The sequence below is a fragment of the Eschscholzia californica genome, unplaced genomic scaffold (assembly GCF_041429995.1).
Source record: "Eschscholzia californica isolate CP2 unplaced genomic scaffold, dmEscCali1.0.p SCAF_6, whole genome shotgun sequence".
Taxonomy (NCBI): Eukaryota; Viridiplantae; Streptophyta; class Magnoliopsida; order Ranunculales; family Papaveraceae; genus Eschscholzia; species Eschscholzia californica.
The window spans coordinates 44,184,714-44,208,582 of record NW_028238483.1 but is presented as its reverse complement, the minus strand read 5'-3'; the positions used below and the strand labels follow the sequence as shown (position 1 = coordinate 44,208,582).

Here is a 23,869-nt window from a genome sequence, read left to right as displayed (position 1 = left end):
TTTTCCGACAAACAAAAAAATTAGTAAGAATTATAACCGAAACTATGCAAAAATTTGATAAAAATGATGCCAGATTCTTCAGGAAAATCCATTATCTTGGTGACATTGTTGAATAACTACAAGTAGCAAGAGAAGATGGTTGAGAAATAATGGTGAAAGAACTACAATGATTAAATTCTCTCTTCATTGCTCTATAAACATGCTCCAAACCTTCTTCGATCAACTCGAAAACTGATGGAGGCATTGGTGGTAGATTGATTTGATCAGATCCTTCTAACAATTTCACCACTTCACCCATTGATGGTCTCATTGAAACTTCATCTTGTATACACCAAAATGCAACTTTCAATGCTCTCATTAACTCATCTTCTTTCACCACACCCATTAATCGTTTATCTGCAACTTTCATCGGTGTTTCGTTCATCATCTCCTGCATTAAGAACCCAAAGATGTCAATAGTATATATCTGTGTATGTAAAGCCCATCGGGACTATGTAACAAGTCTAATGCACGGGAGATGTGGGATAATTCTACAACAGTTAGTGTATATGTATACCTTGAAAGCCCATCCAGGAAAGTAGAAGCTATCTGCATCAAAAGACATATCGAGATTCCTCCTACCACCGATGATTTCCAAAAGAAGCATTCCATAACTATAAACATCGGCTTTGACAGTGATCGGCCGATTACTAATCCACTCTGGAGCTAAGTAGCCTCTAGTTCCTCTCACCATTGTTACAACTTGAGAAAGCTCTCTTCTCATCAACTTTGCTAACCCGAAATCCGATACTTTTGGACAAAAATTCTCATCTAAAAGAATGTTTTCGGGTTTGATATCACAATGTATAATTCGATTTCGACATTGTTCATGAAAATATGCTATTCCTTGTGCTGTAGCAATCGCTATATCGAAACGAGTGTCCCAATCTAGTACTTGTTTGGTGAATTCTCGACTACGAGTGTTGGAAGGGAAGATCCATTTATCTAATGACCCATTTTTCATGAACTCATAAACTAGAAGCCTGTAAAATTATGAACACAAAGTCATCAACCCTCAAAAAAGTAAAACGATTTATCGTAAAAAGATGAAAACAAATTTACCGATTTGTTCCTTCGGAGCAAAACCCACAAAGTTGAACCAAGTTCATATGATGCATTGAGCCAATTGTGTTCACTTCTGTTATGAATTCTCTCTCGCCACGAGGTAAAACTCTTTCGAGTTTCTTCACTGCAACTAAACTCCCATCTCCCATTTTTCCCTTATAAACACTCCCAAATCCCCCTGAAACAAACAACATATCAATGAAACCATAGTTTAAAGAGAGAAACACAAGCAAGAATCCGATTGTACTCGACGAAATATTCTTACCAGTTCCAAGTAAGTGATAAAAACTATTCGTGGCGTTTTGAAGTTCTCGGTAAGTGAAGTTTAAGGGAGCACCCGTTACAGTTAGAGATCTTTCGATAGATTTCTTTAAGGATCTTCGACGATTGATATTATAATATAGCAAGAAACAGAGGAAACCAATAAGAGCAGACATACATAGAACAATAGGAAGCACTAAAACCTTGTTTCGGGTACTTTTAGAGTTTTTCGATGAATACCCAGACTTTCTCGAATCATTTCCCGAAGTTATTATCGAAACATTTTGCCCAATCTTAAGAAATAACGTCGAACCCGGATCTTCAAACCCACCAAATTCTAAACTCTTTAGTACCCAACAATAAGCTTTCTCATCTTTTAGCCCGTAAACGGAAGCAACACATTCACATTCTCTAAGACATATATCACCACATTTCGATATTGTCAAGTTATCGCTGTAATTTGAAATCACAGACGATTCGGTAAAGTAGTAATTTGTTTGAGAAACTGTTTCGATTTTGAACTTCGATGTCAAGTTTTCGCCTTTCTGTTTTTCACAGTAATTAGTATTCTTCGACAAATCAATCAAGCACTGGGATTCAACTTCTAGATTAGAAGAACTACCTAACAAACAACTACAACTAGCATTGCTCTTGCTTTCATCCAATTTACATATCCCACTTCCACAAACTCCAGCTATATCGCATGGTTTCGAGACAGAAGCCCATTCGAGTACCCATTTTTGTGACCCGTCTACGTCGTTATCCCATCTATATAGACGTAAGTTTCCATTCATTTCAAGTGTTAACCTATGTGGAACTGATCTTTCGGTTATATCGTTTTTGTATATGTAAACTGTACCCTCAGAGGATTCACCATAGACAATACCAAAGTTCCCCATTTCATCCAAGATAGCTGATACGTCTCCTGTAACATTTGAAACTTCGGGTCCTGACCAGTACGTGTAATTCGAGAGAGAAACTTCTTGTCCGTTATAAGACTCGGGTAAGTTGTAAGTGAGAGCGAGGCTTAACGATGTTGGTTCTTGGAGCATTTTGAGTGTGTAGTAACCTCCATATGAAGGCGAGTTTAGAGATATGAGTTCTAATGAAACAGTTAGCCTTTGGCCTGGAAGAAGAGTGTCAGTTGGGTGTAAAAAGCTTTGCCAAGTAGGTTGGTGTGTAGAGTTGTAAAGAATGAAGTTGCCGGAATCTGACATAATTGCATATTGGGCGTCGGAATTTGACGTGTTTGACGTCCAAACGATGATATTCCGGTCGGTTAAGACGAGGTTTCCGGTGTTGTCGAGCTCCAAAATTGCATCTTTTCCAACTGGTGTGTTTCTAATTTAGATGATTGAGAGAAAATGAAATTGTTGACTAAAGTAAGTCCATGAACCTGCATGTAGAACAATGATGAACTTCCTAGTCTAATCGGTTCAAACCAGTAAATGGACAAATTTTCGGATTGGATTTGATCCGATCCAATCCAATATGGGAAGTCATTACCTTGGTCATGGCTAGTGAAATCTCTTGTTTAATTTGATCAATACTAAGAAGTGTTTGGTTGTTAAATTAATTGCATAAACAGTTTATGATGTTATATTTCTTTGTTTATCTAGAGTTATCACAACAACCAAACACCTCTTAAAACTACTAAAGAAAAATGGAATTTATCTTACTTTCATGTTATTATAAGTAAATCTAATTCACCTGTTGGCAGACCAAACTATGACCGGATCACCGGGAAGATTTGCGTACCAAATTCCCAACTGAAATTGATTTTTCGAACTTGCTGGTGTGAATCCGAATGCGAATGTTCTGTTATCAGAAACCCATATTTGGTGATCACTAATTGTTATTTTCGAACCCAGTTGAATTTGGTTTCCCATGCACCAACCCAATTGACCTAGAATAATTAGCAAGAGGAGTTTCCAAACATAGATAGAAGAAGATGAGGAAGAAGCCATGAGGACTTCAGAATGTTAATACAATGAGGGACAGAAAAGCTTGAGAGTTGATTTTATAAGTGAATGACTTATTTGTCAATATAGAAATAGCAAGGTAGAGAACTATAAATTGAGAACCTTAGGAGGACTAGTTACGGAATTAGGGAATTGGATTAGTGGACACGTGTGAAATAGTAGTTGAGCTAAAAGGTGGAAAATCTATTACTGGTCGGCCCGCACCAAAAAAATTATTGGATTGGACTTTGATAAGTGGGCCAGTGTCACGTACTCATTTATTTTTGGTGCTTTAAATTTATGAGGTTTAGAAGTGTGAAAGCAGATAACATCACTAGTAGCTCAGAAGACTGATACATATCATCCTATAACACGTTATTAGCACGATTTGTTCTAGGGAAATTTTAGAAGGCCTCCCCAATTTTGTTAAAAGGCCTTCCCATGAACCATTTTACTTGCTAAATTATCACTAAGGGGAGGCCTTTTAACAAAAATGAGGGGGCCCTTTAAAATCTCCCTTTGTTCTATTGCGGCATGGTCTTCATAGAGTATTGTAAACAATCTTACACCGGTGGTGACTGGTGAGACGAAGTTTAGTGCTCCTCTTAAGAGATTAAACACTTTTTTTCAGTAAGACATTTTGAACCATGAGGCTCAGAACTGCCAATGCCGACAGTATCATTAGCAGCCCAAAAGACTGGTCTGCATTATATTATTATTCTCTCGCGCGTGTGTGTGTGTGTGTGTATATATATATATAGCTACTTTTCTTGAAGGTGTCTCATTCCTTTAGATAGTTATTATCAGTAGTTGTAACTAAATGTTGATGGTAAGACTGTCTTCTTCATCTAATCTATATAGGTCACTCAAATCATGGCTTTAAATGGGAATCCATTTTTGCATTTCATCCGTATTATAACAATCAAGAGAGAAGGGAAATGAAATTAATACCCATTGGTATTGTAAAATCTGATTAGCAAGATTAATTGGAGAGAGTCTTGATCTTAGTATTAAATGTTTTGAGTAGATTCCAATTGGTATTGTTTATTATCTGTGCAAAGAATTAGAACTAAAAATAGCCCACCAACACGCATGAATCAAGTTTAATCGTCATATGCTACCCATGAAGCTTCTCAAGGTAACCAATAAGATAGTATTGGCAAATGGCAATAATTTACAATTCAAATAAAAAAATGGCAATAATTTCTATGTAACCATTATGTTTTGGTATAACCAGGTCATATGAAAATGTAATCCAGTAAGGGAGTATAATATAATACACAGTCAAACAACTTATACCCGAAACCAAGTTTTGGAACGAAATGAAAAGATAGAAATTCCCAATGTTCACATATTTTGCAACTCAGAGTAGTAATTAACATTAACGAAAAACATATTTCATAAACGAAACAAACACCATAATTTGTTTATGTAGAGATTTAAGAAGAAGAAACAACTTATACGCGAAAACACCAATACACCAACAAAACATAAAATATGGATTCCAAGAGACCTCAAAGACCATCTTCAACCATGAGTATTAACAGCTTCCCAAACCAAATTTTTCGAAATCGGATTCGTCAAATCCCTTGCTTGTAATGCTGCATTTCTAAGAGTCTCAAGAGTCAAGAAATTAGCTTCCAAGAATGACACACTTGTATAAGGCAAATTATGTTTCAAACAAAGTTCCTTAACAAAAGGTGAAATCTTTCTCAAATGACATCTAGGTAATCTTGGAAACAAATGATGCTCAATTTGAAATTGTAATCCACCATGAAACCAATCCATCCATGAAGAACAAGTAATATCAAGTGAACCCTTTGTTTGTTTCTCAAACCAATCATTCCCATTTGGTGGACCAAGATATATACTCGACGAAAAATGGTTCAAACAAAATTGAACATGTTGAATTCCGGTGACCGAAAAACTCGTAAGAACGAAGATGAATCTTTCACTCCAATTTGGTAAACAGGAAACAAGTAGAGGAAACCAAATCCAAAACACAACAAGACCAAGAATTTCTTCCCATCTATTTCTTACTCTTCGCTTCGAAAACAATAACATAAATGATTGAGCAAATAAATTTAGTCTAGCCAAACACATAACAGGATAGAAAGTAATGTGTTGGTAACTCACTAAAACCCTAGAAATCGAATCAAATGTCATTTTTCGATCGTAAAAGTAAGATACTAACGAGTTGAAGAAATGTGGGGAGATAGCGAAAAATGGTATATGTTGAAGATCTGGATCAAAATCAAGACTATTACAAGAAAGATGATGAGAATTATGATTCCATTTCCACCAAGCAATTGAAATCCCAGCAAGACAATTTCCTGTCAAAACTTGAGCTACTCTGTTAAATCCAGGAGTTGACATTATCTGATAATGTCCAGAATCATGCCCTAACCAACCACTTTGAATCCAAAGAAATCCAATTAATCCACCAGAAAGAAGATGAACCCAGAAATTGCTCGACCATAAAACACCAAAAACACTAATCAGAAGTAAAATCAGAATAACAATCAAAGAAATCAAAACCCCATGACCCTTTTTCTCAAATAAACCAGCTTTACTGAAATCAGAAACAAGTTTCCGATAATCTTTCGAAACTTCAGAAACTTGGTAATCATTCAAATACCCAATGAAGAATTGATCAAGATATTTCCAAGTTGATAATCCAGGAGGATGAAAAGCAAGAAATGCATTAGTGACATCTTGACCAGCAAGATTAAGAATAGGAGAATCACCACCTGGGTGATCTTTAATCCAATCTGTTACATTATAAATTTTACCATGAATTGAAATCCACAAATCTCCTGGTTTGTTATGTTTTTTGAGTTCATCAGTGGAAACCCTAATTTTTTCTTCACCCATTGAATCAAAATTGAAAGAGAGATCAGAAACAAAAAAAGAAAAAGAAAGATTTTTTTTTTTTATGGTTCTGTTTCTGATATTTGAAGGCCCAATTTAATCATCAAAATCTTAAAATTTAATTTGTTTCTTATTTTAGTTGATTTGTTTCAGTAAAAATGCATTAAAGTAGTACCATTTTTGTGGAGTATCTCTGATTTTATCATGATTAAAGATATGGAATGTATGTACATTTTTAGTGAACAGAGATGAAAGAGGGAGAGACGTTGTAAATTGAAAGATCTTGTTTTTATTTTTTTTTGCTTCTTTCTGGTTATGATCTTGGCTCATTCCACTCTTAGGCCCAACTAATAAGGCTTCTGCTGAGGAATAGAACCCAAGTCCAATGCATCTTCTTGATGGATGTAGTTTGAACTTGAAGGCCTTACACCGGTAACGCTGCCTTGCCAGGTTTCGTTCCCCGACTCCCCTCTAATCTTGAGTTTCGGGTTCTCTAAATTTTACGACATAAAGGCCCGCTTACACAGTAGAACCCATTTAAAGGCAGGGGCGGCCCAGGCCCAAAGCAACCAAAGCGGCTGCTTTGGGCCCAAACTTACCCGAGGGCTTCTCCCATCGAGTTTATGGGGTAGTATGTTTGTATTAAATAAAATTGTAACAGAAATGTTTGCAAGAAATGTTTAGTGATAAGGTAGACGTCAAGTGTTCAATCCCTCCTAGTGACATTATAAAATATTTTTTTTGTTCATTTTTGCTTATATAGTAAAGGGGCCTCATTTCTTGATTTGGCTTTAGGCCTCAATAATGATTGGGTCGGCCCTGTTTAAAGGTCGTGCCTAATGTACCCATGGCGTGGTACACTTGACACGACCCTTTGTGAAACACTAGAGATAACATGTGTATTAGGAGTTTAAGAATAAAGTTGGATTTAAATGTCTGGTCCCAATCTTTTTCAAAATTAGTATCTTGATCCCCTCGAATGGGAGCATGCACACAATATATGTTCTCTTGCCTTCTTTAGCTCTTTTGGATGTAAATATCCCAACAAAAGAGAACAAACCAACAAACCAACATCCTCCTCGAAATAAATTAGCTGTATTGTCAAGCTATGTTTTTTTTTTCTTTGCTCCCGCATAACATTTTTCCTACTTGATTTTGACATTTATCATACCTAAAGTTTAGTGACCGACTTGAATGGATATAATATACATTAATGGGCTCTTTACTATTAAGATTTAAGGTTCCCGGAATTGGAGAGAGAAGAAAATGAGGAAAGTACGTGCGTTGTTAGATTTGTTATTAGCTAAAACTATAATACTAGTCAAAACGTAGCGGATATTAGTTTATCTTTTCTTTTTAGTGTATCGTATTGTTTAGTAGTCGTTATTTAATAAAACACTAATAAATCGCGATGTTAAGTGCATGTTACATTTCCGAAGAATTTTTTTTTTTAATTCTGTGAGTAAATATATATATATATATGGGAGTGCAGCTAGAGTTGCCACGACATAAGTGTAGAAGTAGAGGTAGAAATGGTTTGTATAAAGGGGGACCAATTAGTTGGTCATTCTCAAATTTAGCTACTTGTCCTTGAAAACCTTAGCTTAAGTCAATTCATGTCCAACTACAATGGGACCCTTGTTTCCTCTCTTTTGTTCTCTTTATAAGACAATCTCATAACCCTCCATGACCTTAATAAACCTATGCAAATTCTTAACCCCACCATAATCATTCAAACTTTGATTTTTGGATGTTGGAAGCTCTCCAATTTTTGCCAAGCCATCTTTTAGGTTATGTTTTTTTTTCTCTCATTTAGTTCCTAATTCTTAACTTTCAATACTTTTATCCTAACTTTCTCTCTCTTCCAATCAAAATGGAACAAATATGATTACACATCTCTCTTTTTCTCTAAGTGTCTCCTTTATCCTTCAGTGTTCAAAAAATCTTCAGTCTGCACTCTTTAATTTGGTGACCGCATTGCTTATGCGACGAATAAGACAAAAGGTATTCTAGTCTTTTCATGCTTATGAAAAGATTAAACTACCCATTGTTTTCTTAAGGAAGGTTACTGAAAGAGTATAGGCGGCACTCCAGTATCGCATTTTCTAAGCGGAGCAATTAAGTTCATTTTTATAGTTGTTTTTAAGGCGAAATACATTTGCATGGTGGGAGATGGAGGTAAAATAGTCCCCTCTCAAGTCTCAACCATTCTAAAAAGTAGGTGCTGGTTTGATGTGACATAACTTATAGTATAAATTATGTTATATATATTATGCTATAAAAAGAGTGTTAATTAGCTTATATATGTTGCCTCCTTCATAGGGGTAAGATTAAAAGAACAGGACCCCTTTAATGGGTTTATGATCATGACTAATCTGTGGGTCATCATGCTTCACAATTCACATAAGTTTATATTTGATGAGATTGATAATATACATGACTTGATATCATTTGGTAATAAAATATAAGGTATAGATTATGAAGGGCAGGACAACCCTAACCACAAAATGTGATATTGTTTAGCTTTCATGTCTCAACATATAGACTAATGATCATAGAACGGAAGAGTTGTTTTTTGTTTATAACACACTTTATATCACAATATCACATACTACTATTATTAAGAAATAAAAAGATTGAAATAACACCATTGGCAACATAATATTTGACAGTAGAAATACTATTCTTGGGTTAAAAAAGGTAGGAAATCTACCCGTGATGGTTGGAGAATATTTGGGAGTACTTAAAAATTGCACTTTAATGACTAAACTAACCTTGTGTATAAATCTATTATATAAAACAGAAGGGAAAACGATGACTGGGACAAACATCCTTATTTAATTATGCATATTGTTCAGAAGCCCTTCTCAAAATTTAAAATATAGTCCTTCGTAGAAATAAAGTTACCTATTTAAAAAACAATAATCGTTTCCTTCTTAGAAATTAAAATAACTAATTTAAGAAATAAAGAAACAAAATAAATTTCAAGGGTTAAAAAAAGAAATTGAAATCTCTCTCTCCCAATAGAATCTATTATATAAAACAGAAGGAAAACGATGACTGGGACAAACATCCTTATTTAATAAAGGATATTGTCTAGAAGCCCTTCTCAAAATTTAAAATATAGTCCTTCGTAGAGATAAAGTTACCTATTTAAAAAACAATAATCTTTTCTTTGTTAGAAATAAAAATTCTAATTTAAGAAAAAAAGAAACAAAATAAATTTCAAGAGTTAAAAAAAGAAATTAAAATCTCTTTCTATCTCTTTCAATAAAATAATAACTAATTTAAGAGATAAGAAAAAAAAAACAACTAATAAAATCTCTCTCTCAATAAAATATAACAATAAATTTCGTAACATTTGATAGATACAAGTGTTCGTGCCCTAGGGCACGTGATATACCCTAGTAGTAACTAATTTAAGAGAAAAGTAATATAAAAAATAATAATTAATAAAAATCTCTCTCTCTCAATAAAATATAACAATAAACAGAAGGGAAAACGATGACTGGGACAAACATCCTTTTTTAATAAAGGACTAGTGTATGTCCCGTGTCCTAGGCCACGGACAGTTGTACTAATCAAATTTAACGAAATTTTATTGTTATATTGTGGATACCCTCATATTTTGTATTGTATTATTTTTTTTTTTGTTTCCTTATTCTTAAATTAGTCGAGAGGGAGAGATTTTAATTTATTTTTCTAACTCTTGAAATTTATTTTGTTTCTTTTTTTCTTAAATTAGTTATTTTATTTCTAAGAAAGATACGGTTATTATTTTCTAAATAAGTAACTTTATCTCTACGAAGGACTATATCATAAATTTCGAGAAGGACTTCTAGACAATATCCTTTATTAAAAATGGGTATATCCCGTGCCCTAGGGCACGGACACTTATATCAATCAAATATTACAGAATTTATTGTTATATTTTATTGAGAGATTTTTATTAATTATTATTTTATTGAGAAAGAGAGATTTTAATTTTTTTTTTAACCCTTAAAATTTATTTTGTTTCTTTTTTTCTTAAATTAGTTATTTGCTTACTAAGAAGGAAAATAACTATTATACATTTTAATTAGTTATTATTTAAGGGTATATCCCGTGCCCTAGGGCACGGACACTTGAGAGAGATTTTAATTAGTTATTATTTTATTGAGAGAGAGAGATTTTTATTAGTTATTATTTTTTTGTATTATTTTTTTTTTGTTTATTTTCTCTTAAATTAGTTATTATTTTATTGAGAGAGAGAGAGATTTTTATTTCTTTTTTTAACCCTTGAAATTTATTCTGTTTCTTTTTTTCTTACATTAGAATTTTTATTTCTAAGAATGAAACGATTATTGTTTTTTAAGTAGGTAACTTTATTTCTACGAAGGACTATATTTTAAATTTTGAGAAGGGCTTCTAGACAATATGCATAATTAAATAAGGATGTCTGTCCCAGTCATCGTTTTTCCTAGGGCACGGACACTTGAGAGAGATTTTAATTAGTTATTATTTTATTGAGAGAGAGAGATTTTTATTAGTTATTATTTTTTTGTATTATTTTTTTTTTGTTTATTTTCTCTTAAATTAGTTATTATTTTATTGAGAGAGAGAGAGATTTTTATTTTATTGGGTTAAAAAAAGAAATTGAAATCTCTCTCTCCCAATAGAATCTATTATATAAAACAGAAGGAAAACGATGACTGGGACAAACATCCTTATTTAATAAAGGATATTGTCTAGAAGCCCTTCTCAAAATTTAAAATATAGTCCTTCGTAGAGATAAAGTTACCTATTTAAAAAACAATAATCTTTTCTTTGTTAGAAATAAAAATTCTAATTTAAGAAAAAAAGAAACAAAATAAATTTCAAGAGTTAAAAAAAGAAATTAAAATCTCTTTCTATCTCTTTCAATAAAATAATAACTAATTTAAGAGATAAGAAAAAAAAAACAACTAATAAAATCTCTCTCTCAATAAAATATAACAATAAATTTCGTAACATTTGATAGATACAAGTGTTCGTGCCCTAGGGCACGTGATATACCCTAGTAGTAACTAATTTAAGAGAAAAGTAATATAAAAAATAATAATTAATAAAAATCTCTCTCTCTCAATAAAATATAACAATAAACAGAAGGGAAAACGATGACTGGGACAAACATCCTTTTTTAATAAAGGACTAGTGTATGTCCCGTGTCCTAGGCCACGGACAGTTGTACTAATCAAATTTAACGAAATTTTATTGTTATATTGTGGATACCCTCATATTTTGTATTGTATTATTTTTTTTTTTGTTTCCTTATTCTTAAATTAGTCGAGAGGGAGAGATTTTAATTTATTTTTCTAACTCTTGAAATTTATTTTGTTTCTTTTTTTCTTAAATTAGTTATTTTATTTCTAAGAAAGATACGGTTATTATTTTCTAAATAAGTAACTTTATCTCTACGAAGGACTATATCATAAATTTCGAGAAGGACTTCTAGACAATATCCTTTATTAAAAATGGGTATATCCCGTGCCCTAGGGCACGGACACTTATATCAATCAAATATTACAGAATTTATTGTTATATTTTATTGAGAGATTTTTATTAATTATTATTTTATTGAGAAAGAGAGATTTTAATTTTTTTTTTAACCCTTAAAATTTATTTTGTTTCTTTTTTTCTTAAATTAGTTATTTGCTTACTAAGAAGGAAAATAACTATTATACATTTTAATTAGTTATTATTTAAGGGTATATCCCGTGCCCTAGGGCACGGACACTTGAGAGAGATTTTAATTAGTTATTATTTTATTGAGAGAGAGAGATTTTTATTAGTTATTATTTTTTTGTATTATTTTTTTTTTGTTTATTTTCTCTTAAATTAGTTATTATTTTATTGAGAGAGAGAGAGATTTTTATTTCTTTTTTTAACCCTTGAAATTTATTCTGTTTCTTTTTTTCTTACATTAGAATTTTTATTTCTAAGAATGAAACGATTATTGTTTTTTAAGTAGGTAACTTTATTTCTACGAAGGACTATATTTTAAATTTTGAGAAGGGCTTCTAGACAATATGCATAATTAAATAAGGATGTCTGTCCCAGTCATCGTTTTTCCTAGGGCACGGACACTTGAGAGAGATTTTAATTAGTTATTATTTTATTGAGAGAGAGAGATTTTTATTAGTTATTATTTTTTTGTATTATTTTTTTTTTGTTTATTTTCTCTTAAATTAGTTATTATTTTATTGAGAGAGAGAGAGATTTTTATTTCTTTTTTTAACCCTTGAAATTTATTCTGTTTTTTTTTTATTACATTAGAATTTTTATTTCTAAGAATGAAACGATTATTGTTTTTTAAGTAGGTAACTTTATTTCTACGAAGGACTATATTTTAAATTTTGAGAAGGGCTTCTAGACAATATGCATAATTAAATAAGGATGTTTGTCCCAGTCATCGTTTTCCCTTCTGTTTTATATAATAGATATTGTTTAGAAGCCCTTCATAATTTAAAATAAAGTCCTTCGTAGAAATAAAGTTACCTATTTAAAAAACAATAATCGTTTCCTTCTTAGAAATTAAAATAACTAATTTAAGAAATAAAGAAACAAAATAAATTTCAAGGGTTAAAAAAAGAAATTGAAATCTCTCTCTCCCAATAGAATAGTAACTAATTTAAGAGAAAAGTAATACAAAAAATAATAACTAATAAAAATCTCTCTCTCTCTCAATAAAATATAACAATAAATTTCGTAACATTTGATTGATACAAGTGTCCGTGCCGTAGGGCACGGGATATACACTAGTAGGTTAACAAATCATAAAATATGTCCAAAAAGGCTTAAAAGAAAGGGAAATTTTAAAAGGCCCCCCCGTTTTTGTTAAAAGGCCTCCCCGCTAAAAGCGCCCCTCATTATAACCTATTTGGTTATAGGGCCCCCTCTGCAAAGGAGCACCCCCCTCTTCTATATTTGACCTAACGGCAAAGTTAACGCCGTTAGGTCAAACTTAACCCAAGACCAAAATTGACCCTAAAAGACCATCTCCTTCCCAAGTCCCAACCAGTTTCATCCCTTCTCTCTTTCTATCTCCCGCCTTCTTTCTCTCTCTCTCTCGTGCTCTAGGTCTCTCTCGTGCTCTAGGTCTCTCGCCCTCTCTCTCATTCTTCACCATTGTACCAACGGTTAGTATATCTCTCTCTCTCCTTATATCTTTCTCTCTCTCTCTCTGTATATATGTCTCTAGATTTGATTTCTGAATTTAGGGTTTTTATTGAAAGGGGTTTTCGGTTTGTTGAAGGAGGGATAGTTTCATAATACATAGGGTTCTGTTATTTCTGATGTTGATTTAGGGAAAGTTTGATTTTTACATACCCAATAGTATAGTTAGTTTATATTAGTAATAGGGTTTTGATTGGATTGATTTCTGGATTGGATTGTATTAGTTGTTATAATGTTCATGATTTTTGTTTAATTTAGTTTAAGTTAGTAATTTTAATGCTTAAAAATCATAATACGGTCGTACCAGACCGTAGAGATAGAAAACCCCCAATTTTATCTTCACCAAGCATAATTTCGGTCGAACCAGACCGAAAATATGACAAGTTACGGCTCGAGCCCACCGTAAAAATGCACAGTAGCTACTGTGCATTTTTACGGTGGGCTCGAGCCGAATTTTGTGCACATTTTCGGTCTGGTTCGACCGAAATTATGCTTGGTGAAGATAAAATTATGTGGGTGAAATACACCCTTAAAGGGGGTTTTTTTCACCCATTCAAAGAGGGGGCCCTTTAACCAAGCCAAGTCAAACGTGTTTTACCAAGTCAACGAAACCATGGGGAGGCCTTTTAACAAAAACGGGGAGGCCTTTTAAAATCTCCCTAAAAGAAATCATAAAATACTTTTAAATTCTTGTGGGAAAACATATTTAAATCTATTTATTTTATTATATTAAGACAATTATGCAAATTTAAAGGCTTACCAAATAAATAAGTTATTAAGGACAATGACGGATCTTCTTTTCAATTTAATAACTAATCTATATTATAGTACTCTCCATTTTGTTCGGCGACAAGAATATATTCACATAAAAATGCAAGGAAATAAGGTCGAAACGAGTAGTTGTGGTTGATAAAGGGGAAAAGCATCCAAGTAAGGATGGGGTAGAGTTGAATGTGGTCTTCTTCTTTTTCCTGAAAGTTGTATAGTTCTATAAAATTGTAGGGAAAGAGAAAAGAAACAGTTATAAGGAATATCTTCATATTATTTTACTTTCCCATGTTTTTTTAAAATGAATTTACTAGATTTTTATTTGGATGTATTTTATAGTTCTTTCCTTTAATTATAAATTAATTACTTTACAACCAACCCCAAAAATTGTATCAATTCCACTTTGGCCAATATAGTTTGGTATAATACTTCAGAAGGTAGAAACATTTGGGTCTTGTTTATTGACGAACATAATATTTGAAAAAAAAATCACTGCATATCATTAATTCATATTACACGACAGCTCCTAAAACACAGAAGAGAAACAAATTATTTGAATTTCTGAATAACTAACAAATTTCGAAGATGTTACTATTTAACGCGTTTATTAATTTTGTATCTAGTAAGCATGAATTACATTAATGTCGTCATCATAATTGAATATTGTTATCATTTTCTAAATCTATATAATAAAACAGAAGGAAAAACGATGACTTGGGACAAACATCCTTTTTCAATAAAGGATATTGTCTAGAAACCCTTCCTAAAATTTAAACGATGACCTGGGACAAACTTTTGACCTTTTTTTTTTAGAGTTAATTCCTATATGGCCCCCTACTTTGTGACCAGCTTCCTTTATGGCCCCCTTTTTTTTCGTAAATTCAAATATGACCCCCTATTTTCAGATAAATGTCATTACTACCCTTCTTAATTCTAAATTTAAAACAATAAAAAAAATTATTTCCACCTCACCCCTCTCTCTCTCTCCACCTCATCTCTCCCTACACCTCATCTCTCTCTCTCTCTCTCCAATTCACCTCTCTCTCTCTCCAACTCTCCTCTCTCTCTCTCCTACTCACCCCTTTCTTCTCCGGCAAGGTGGCCGGCCGGAAAATTTTCCAGCCGGCCACCTTCAAACTTAAAAACAAAAGAAAAAAGATCTGTTCGTGAACAGATCCTCCGGCGAAGGGAAACCCCCTTCGCCGGAGTTTAAGAGAGAAAGAGAGTGGAGAGATTTTTTTTTTTAAAAAAAATTTAGAGAGAGAGAGGAGAGAGAAATTTTTTCTTTTTTTTTTTTAAGTTTGAAGGTGGCCGGCCGGAAAATTTTCCGGTCGGCCACCTTGCCGGAGAAGAAAGGGGTGAGTAGGAGAGAGAGATGAGAGTTGGAGAGAGAGGAGAGTTGGAGAGAGAGAGAGGTGAATTGGAGAGAGAGAGAGAGAGATGAGGTGTAGGGAGAGATGAGGTGGAGAGAGAGATGAGGTGGAGAGAGAGAGGGGTGAGGTGGAAATAATTTTTTTTATTGTTTTAAATTTAGAATTAAGAAGGGTAGTAATGACATTTATCTGAAAATAGGGGCCATATTTGAATTTACGAAAAAAATGGGGCCATAAAAGAAACTGGTCACAAAGTAGTGGGCCATATAGGAATTAACTCTTTTTTTTTATTGCAAGGACAATGCCTTATCTCCATTCTTTATAAGAAACAAAATAAAAATAGAGTTAATTCCTATATGGCCCCCTACTTTGTGACCAGCTTCCTTTATGGCCCCCTCTTTTTCGTAAATTCAAATATGACCCCCTATTTTCAGATAAATGTCATTACTACCCTTCTTAATTCTAAATTTAAAACAAATAAAAAGAATTATTTCCACCTCACCTCACCCCTCTCTCTCTGTCCACCTCATCTCTCCCTACACCTCATCTCTCCCTACACCTCATCTCTCTCTCTCTCCAATTCACCTCTCTCTCTCTCCAACTCTCCTCTCTCTCTCCTACTCACCCCTTTCTTCTCCGGCAAGGTGGCCGGCCGGAAAATTTTCCGGTCGGCCACCTTCAAACTTCAAAAAAAAAATATTTCTCTCTCCTCTCTCTCTCTAAAATTTTTTTTTTTTTAAAAAAATCTCTCCACTCTCTCTCTCTTAAACTCCGGCGAAGGAGGTTTCCCTTCGCCGGAGGATCTGTTCACGAATTTCGGCGGCAATGTCGTCTCCCGGTGGCGGTGGTACAGATTGTCTCCTCTCTGTGAGAATAGTCCCACATGGGAGAATGGGTAATTAGCAACCAAGAATATAAAGAATAGGTCCTCTCCACCCATTGCCAATTGGTTTTGAGTTGGATGGCCACAAACTTAACATGGTATCAGGGCTAGGCCCACACGTGATAGGCTTAAAAGTCACACGTGCTCCACGTCACCCGTAAAGAAAAAAAATACACGTGTTAGGCTCAAAAGAACGCCACACGTGAGGGGGCGTGTGAGAATAGTCCCACATGGGAGAATGGGTAATTAGCAACCAAGAATATAAAGAATAGGTCCTCTCCACCCATTGCCAATTGGTTTTGAGTTGGATGGCCACAAACTTAACACTCTCTATTACTGATTCCGATAGAATGTCATCGTCGTCTTCATTTTTCCGACCAGAATTACTTTCTGAATATCTACGTTGATGTATAGGCTCAGATACAATATTCACTTCTGATTCATCGTCAATCAAATACTCAAATAATCCCATTGAATACGATCTTTGCTGTAAATCAGTATTAGTATCTGCCGGATTCATTCTCCGGCGACTTACACTTCCGATTTCTAACCGGAAACTATCATTACCTGCTGAAGATCTCGAAGATAGTTTCTGATCATAAAGTTCAGATTCATCAAATGGAACTGTAGATCGACAAAGTGGACAAGTACGATTAGATAACAACCACGTATCAATACATTTTGAATGAAACGCATGACAACAAATCGGCAGCAACCGAAGTTGATCGTGTTTTTCAAATTTCGATAAACAAACAACACAATCAGGTGAAGTTGTTGATTTTAATCCAGTAATTGAGTTGAAAGAAAACAGAGGAAGTGAATCAATTAGCTTTTGATTTTCATTATGAGTATCTTCTGGTAACACACGACGATTTGAGATTCGACGACTCACATTAATCGATTCAATATGTTGATGATCTTCGTGATGATCTTCATCGTTTCTTGATTTACAATGTCGATTAAGAAACCGAAGTAAGAGATGAAGAGAAACAGAGACGATTAAAACGATTGTGAGAATTAAAACAGTTATGAAAATACTTGGACTGAAATCACCTCTAGAAGATGAATCAGAAGAAACAGTATTCTGTGATTCTGAAACTGATACTGATCCTTCTAGAGTTCTCTTCAATGCCGAAGGAGGAGTTGCAGAGAAGAGATCACTAGGACGAGTCATGTTGGAAGATTATTTCTAGGGTTTCAGTTTGAGTCTAGAAAGAGAAACTGTGTTTTTAGAGAGAAAAAGTAAAAAAACTGATCTGTTCGTGAACAGATCTGTTCACTAGGATGAGTTAATTTCTAGGGTTTCAGTAGATCTGTTCACGAACAGATCTGTTCGTGAACAGATCCTCCGGCGAAGGGAAACCCCCTTCGCCGGAGTTTAAGAGAGAGAGAGAGTGGAGAGATTTAAAAAAAAAAAAAAATTTAGAGAGAGAGAGGAGAGAGAAATATTTTCCGGCCGGCCACCTTGCAGAAAGGGGTGAGTAGGAGAGAGAGAGGTGAGTAGGAGAGAGAGAGAGAGAGAGGTGAATTGGAGAGAGAGAGAGAGGGGTGAGGTGTAGGGAGAGATGAGGTGGAGAGAGAGAGAGGGGTGAGGTGGAAATAATTTTTTTATTGTTTTAAATTTAGAATTAAGAAGGGTACTAATGACATTTATCTGAAAATAGGGGGCCATATTTGAATTTACGAAAAAAAGGGGGCCATAAAGGAAGCTGATCATAAAGTAGGGGGCCATATAGGAATTAACTCATAAAAATAATAAAAATGTATTAGAAAACAAAGAAAAGGATGATTGAAGGTTATTAAGGTCATTTTCAATGTACCTTTCTACCACAACAAGCTAGGGTAAATTTGTAATTCAATGTTCATACCTCCTATTAAAACAAGTTTTTTTTGTGGGTTCATTACTCATTTCCAATTCATGTCCATTCTTCACAAATAAGAGAGAGAGAGAGACAAGGAAAAGGGTAGAGAGAGAAACCATGGAAGCATCATCAACACTCAAAATTGAAAGCTTTTCATATAGATGGTTAATAAATCTAAAATCAACCATTGGGAGTCCTGATGATTCACTTGAACCATCTGATGAATCAGCTTTTATTGTGATGGATCCCAAGATGACACCTTCCAAGAGATTTTTAGGAGATGCCCTAGATTTCAATTTCCCAACAACAACAACTACTAGTACTACTACTACTACAACAACCCAATCTCATAGTGATAATCCAACTCTTGTTCATGCTGAAGAATTATTTTCTAATGGCTTCCTTTTACCCATTTTTCTCAATAAAAACCAAAAATCTAAAATAGAACCCATAGAAGACAATTTTGATTCAATTACAAATTCATCATCACTACCCATTACTCCAAAATCATCAAAAACTCTAATTTCAATCAATGAAACTCATTCTAGTTTAGCAAAAAAATGTTGGAGATCATCAAAGAGAATTTTTAGAAAGTATTTTGTTAAGCCTGTTAATTACTTGAAAAAACAGGGGTCATTGAAATCATCAAGATCAGCTTCTTTGATAGATAATTCAAATAGTAAATGGGAAGATTCAGAGAATAAGATGATGATTAGATCTTCTAGTTGTAATTATCAACCAACAAGAAGAAGTTATGATTCAATTGGTGAAGTTTGTGATGCAGAGGAATCAATTTATGAAGCTGTTCTTCATTGCAAAAAATCAATTGGTATGTTTCATTTTAAGTATCTTTTTTAATACTACTCTGTGTTTTGAGTAGGATATCTTTCTTAAGTCCTAAAAATTAATCTTCCTTTTTTAATTTTTTTTAGGGAAGTAATTAGCAAGGCAGAGGATGGACCAAAAAGGAAGGCGAAATGGCAGAGAAAGAAACTTTCTTTTAATTAGATATTAGATGTATAAAAACAGAGTATAGAGAGAGAGAGAGAGAGAGAGAGAGAGAGGATGCATAAATCCTCCTTGTTTATTTGTTTATAGTAGTATTAAAGTTATTTGTATCAAGATGAAGGCTATCTTTTTCTTGGTCTTGAATCAAAATGTACTTAGGGTTTTGGGTATCATCATAGGTAGAATAAGCTTAAGATACATGGTTACCCATTTATCTTCCTTAAGTTCATATTGCATACAAAGTTCATAATTTCAGTTTAAAAAGAAGGAAAAGATAATCAAGTTAAAGGATGTGAGCATGATATGTCCTTCTAAATTCAAAATCATAAAATGGTACCTAGATTTTGTATTATGATACCACAACTAGAAAAATGTCAAGTTACCCGAATGAACTGATTTAGGAAATACGCGTCGGACTAAATTCAAAATTACCATAAGGAAAATCGTAACAACACTATACATGGGTGACATCGGTAGTCAATTGCTAGTCTAAATGAACTAATAGAGGTTGGTCCTTCGGTCACAAAAACAAGAAGTATGAGAGAAAACAATTAATAAAGTAGTTTCCAAGAAACTCCATTGGAAAATAGTACTAAGATTTGTCTCTACAAGAGAAGAGCCATTATCAGAGCTTTAATTTGAGCTTTCAAAAATAGTTCTCAATAGCCTTAAAAGTCTTCTCTATTCTTTCATCTTTTTGTGCTTTTTCATTGAGGTTTAAGTGTAAAACTCACATATTTTGGTAGGTAGACCCACCAATATAAGTACCCATGTGAATGTCAACATTATATCAAAGAAAAGAAGAAAATAAAATAAAAACTAGCTTATTTGTCTTATACATATGTTTGGATGTTAGTTATGTGTTGCCTTGTCAAGCCTAACCAAAGCCTTGAAACACCTTCTAACTTCCCATTTTAGCACTTAGCAAAATTTGACCATGACATGAGAGTTGACTTGAATCCTAACTCATTTGACCCTAGTCTAGATTTATCAATGATCAAACAAGTTTTTTTTTTTTTTTGTTGAAAGATCAAACAAGTTAGGAATATAGTTGAATAATGAATATCTTGTTCGTCTAACTAGACATTCAATTATGTCAAAATCAAAAATGATTTGAAGTTGTTATTAGTTTATATGATAGAGAATAATTTTGCTCTATCAAAAACACCAACAAATAAGACCAATTCCCTAACCACGTCCCGAGTAATTAATGCAGAACCACAAAGTTTCTGGACAAACAGCCAACTATATGTCGCTCCGTCTACATATTAGATATGTCGTTTAACCTAAATAAGTTGCTCAAAGTGTTGGAGAAACCAATCTTGTTCATACATGAAAATCATGCAAATCAAAATTTGCAGATATTATGATATTGAAGTGTTGGATAAGAAATAATGAAACAGTTTTGTTATATACAAGCTGGTCTGTCAGTATAAACAACAACAACCCATGTTAGAGATTGAACAATTATACATATACCAGTAGGAACATAATCTACCCGAGATGGAAACAATACCGGTCGAAAATAATAAATCTTTCTTGTTTGTTCTTAAATAATGTAATTGCAGAGAAAGAAAAAAATAATGAAAGATGAGTAGAATTTTGGCCCACATGTAAATGAAGAAAGATAGACAATGGAGAACAAGAAGTTGGGTATTAGAAGAGAACAAGCAACATAGAGGAGACACAAACAAAAACAATGAAGTCATAAACAAGCTAGGATTTTATGGGCATTGCCTCTTCAGGCTTCTCTCTCTATAATTTATGGGTTTTGTTTTTTGTTGGTTGATTTGTTTCTCCATATTTGAAGTAAGGCAGAGAGGGGACCAAAACCTTACAAAATGTCAATACTGTTTTTTGATCTTTTAAATGGTTAGAATTCTAAACCCAAAAGCTCTTTGCTTAAATCATGATAAGAGACTACAAGAAATTACGAATCATAATCGCTTACATAGACAAGAAAACTAAGATCATTTCGGTTCAAAGAACAGAAGAATTTCCACATTAGCATATTATAAACAAGATTTCTTTTGGTTTGGGTAGGCAATAGAAGATTACATTTTCCTGTCTTAATTCAAAATTGTCATCGTGTTAAGTGCACCCGCCACTTTTGTTATACACACTCGCATATCCTTTGATTTGAACAAAAAATGCACTACATGTTAGTGTATATAATAAAAAAAACAACTAGTAGGCTAGTAGCCCAGTTGGTAATACATCTACTTCGCAGTACGGAGGTTGCATGTTCAATTCCATGGAGATGCAAATTCAGAATTATTGAACTTAGATATAAATAAGTTGTTTCTTTGGACTTTAGGTCAGTCATTTAATTGGAACTTCGACCCCTTTCTACAGGGGTTTAAATTCGGTAATTAACGTACTTATCACATCGTGTCGATGTATCAACGTTTTGTAATAACTATATAGTGAATATTCAAAAAAAAAATTTATGAGTGGATTATAATGTATAGATCCAAGTGTCTTAGGCATTTATATAAGATCTCTTCTACTTTGTCCACCCATTCAGTTTTGTTTTATAAATCTGCTGTGCTGCTTGTGATGATGATGAATTAGGGTTTCAATTTCATAAATTAAAATTTTGAATTCTATTGCATCTGATGATGATGAATTAGGAGGTTAAGATTCATGATGATTTTTTTTCCTTCCTCAATTCGTTTTTTTTTGTTGCTTAAAGGTTATACTACTAGTATTTCTGTTTCACATGTTGAATTAGGTTAAGATTTAATTGCATGTATAGTTGTTGTTGTCAAGGGAATGGATTTGGATGATTAATTATAAAGTACTTAAATTAGTTGGTCTGAGATTTGTTGTTGTTGCAACTACTGGAGTATTATATTTTGGCCCCCTGAGATTGTGCCCTAGGCTGCTGTTGTATGCTAGGAAATTATTACGTACTCACTCCGTCCCATTTTGTTTGGGTGTTATTCCTTGAAGTTCCAAAATGTTTGTCCACTTACTTCAAATAAGACTCATTTATTACTAGTTTTACTGATATTTTCCAATCTACCCTTGCTTTTAATACGAATAAAAAGTTTCTATTGGTTCTACACTACTTTTAATGTAGTTTTCATTGTAATTTCTGAAGTAAATACGGGTTTATTTTTATCTTATCTTTTAGTATCCCATTAGGTTTTCTAAACCCTATGATGTTGTTGGTCTTTAACATTCTTATTGAGTTTGAATGGTTTCAGGAAAGACATTTCTAATTGTATTGATAATTGGGAGGCGTTGAATATTGTAGAGAAGATGGCAAAGGTAGATGATGTATTTAACAAGGTGTTAGATCGTGTTAACAATTTGGTGAGCAAAGGTCTGACTGGAATGAAACCACTATTCCGCCAAGCTAAGTACGAAGATTTGCTTGAAGAAAAAGAGAAACTGAAGGTACTACTACTACGTCTTACTAGTACTAGTAAATAAATTATTATTATAAAATGAATCAATTTTTCTTAAGGAATTGTCTATCTATATATGTGTCTGTCTGTAGGCATAATTTACTAATAATTACCTCTTTCTTTCTTTATTTATGAAGGAATTGATTGTTTTGTTGTGTGACGCATATTGGGCTTTCATTACCAGTCATAAAGAGACATATCTGGAGGAGTTTGATAATGTTCTCTTGAAATTATACATGGTAGGTAGATTACTACTCCTCCTAGTAAACAAAACTGGAATCTCTCTCTCACACACACACTATATTATTATTATTATTATTATTATTATTATTTCTAGGATATTAGTAGTATTTGTTTTGGATCTTAATTTTTTGATTTATTGTTGTTATACAGATTGACGAAAAAACTAACAAGATATCGGAGCAACTTCCAAAAATGTCAATTGAACTTCGCATATATGACATGTTTCATGGACTACGATATCTTGACGACAAAGAATAAGATTTAGAAATGAAGATTTAATCTCATCAAGATCGTGATAATCAACACAAACTCTAGAGAGAGAAAGAAAATAAAAACTTTCTCGATCTGAAACAGATTCATCAAATAAGAGAATCGTTTACCTGATTAAGAATTAAGATGATGATTTGAAAAGCTGTACTGATAATTAAACAAATAACAGGAAGAATTTAAATCAAAACATAATCAGAACTCATATAAGAATTTGGTTTGTGTTTTACCTGAAATTAGAAAGAATACACAGTTTTCTGTTTTAATGGAGGATAGTTTCAGAAGATGAAGATGTAGAGAGAGAGAGAGAGAGATAAGACTAAAAGGTCTCGGTTACAATATTTGAGGAAGGTCACGAAATCTTTCTTCCATTAGAAACGGAAATTGGAGAAAGAAAAAGGGAGATAAAAAAGGAAAAAAGATCTGGTTTGATTTGAGCTTAAATGTGATCTTATATATATAGAAGGTTATTTCAGGTATTATAAAATGTTTGGTATTCTAGGGATTTGTGTTTTCTCTCTAGATGATTAAAAATAGATTAGATATCCATTTATATTAATAATTTGGATTTTAACCCATTTATAAGATTAGAGTGGATTAAAAGTTGTATTAGGGTGCGTTTTTAGGGTCATATATCCAAAAATTCAATTATTAATTG

At 33.1% G+C, this 23,869-nt stretch overlaps 2 protein-coding genes and 2 pseudogenes across 3 annotated transcripts; 1 reads left to right on the top strand and 3 right to left on the bottom strand.

The window, feature by feature from the left end:
• Nucleotides 1–53: 53 nt before the first annotated feature.
• On the bottom strand, nucleotides 54–3,381 carry LOC147535462 (G-type lectin S-receptor-like serine/threonine-protein kinase At5g24080). Its single transcript, XM_086648359.1, has 5 exons — nucleotides 3,076–3,381; nucleotides 1,370–2,706; nucleotides 1,102–1,282; nucleotides 557–1,022; nucleotides 54–430 (listed from the first exon to the last, which is right to left on the bottom strand). The coding sequence occupies exons 1-5, from the start codon at nucleotides 3,330–3,332 to the stop codon at nucleotides 92–94; spliced, it is 2,580 nt and encodes an 859-aa protein (XP_086504485.1). The 5' UTR covers nucleotides 3,333–3,381; the 3' UTR covers nucleotides 54–91.
• A 1,255-nt stretch (nucleotides 3,382–4,636) lies between these two features.
• Nucleotides 4,637–6,554, bottom strand: LOC147535461 (delta(8)-fatty-acid desaturase pseudogene; annotated as a pseudogene). Its single transcript, XR_015227721.1, has one exon. The product of XR_015227721.1 is annotated as a delta(8)-fatty-acid desaturase pseudogene (transcript).
• Nucleotides 6,555–15,819: 9,265 nt separating this feature from the next.
• LOC147535460 (E3 ubiquitin-protein ligase ATL4 pseudogene) lies at nucleotides 15,820–17,632 on the bottom strand (annotated as a pseudogene).
• A 692-nt stretch (nucleotides 17,633–18,324) lies between these two features.
• LOC147535459 (putative membrane-associated kinase regulator 6) lies at nucleotides 18,325–19,576 on the top strand. The gene is made up of 2 exons (XM_086648442.1): nucleotides 18,325–19,106; nucleotides 19,210–19,576. Exons 1-2 carry the CDS (start codon nucleotides 18,395–18,397, stop codon nucleotides 19,215–19,217), a joined length of 720 nt encoding a protein of 239 aa, XP_086504568.1. The 5' UTR covers nucleotides 18,325–18,394; the 3' UTR covers nucleotides 19,218–19,576.
• Nucleotides 19,577–23,869: the final 4,293 nt, after the last annotated feature.

Coding starts and splice junctions, on each gene's coding strand:
- LOC147535462 (XM_086648359.1), bottom strand. CDS start 3,332: ATGGCTTCTTCCTCATCTTCTTCTATCTATGTTTGGAAACTCCTCTTG. Junction 2,707..3,075: donor ATAGTTTGGTCTGCCAACAG/GTGAATTAGATT, acceptor CATCTAAATTAG/AAACACACCAGTTGGAAAAG. Junction 431..556: donor TTCCTGGATGGGCTTTCAAG/GTATACATATAC, acceptor TTCTTAATGCAG/GAGATGATGAACGAAACACC.
- LOC147535459 (XM_086648442.1), top strand. CDS start 18,395: ATGGAAGCATCATCAACACTCAAAATTGAAAGCTTTTCATATAGATGG.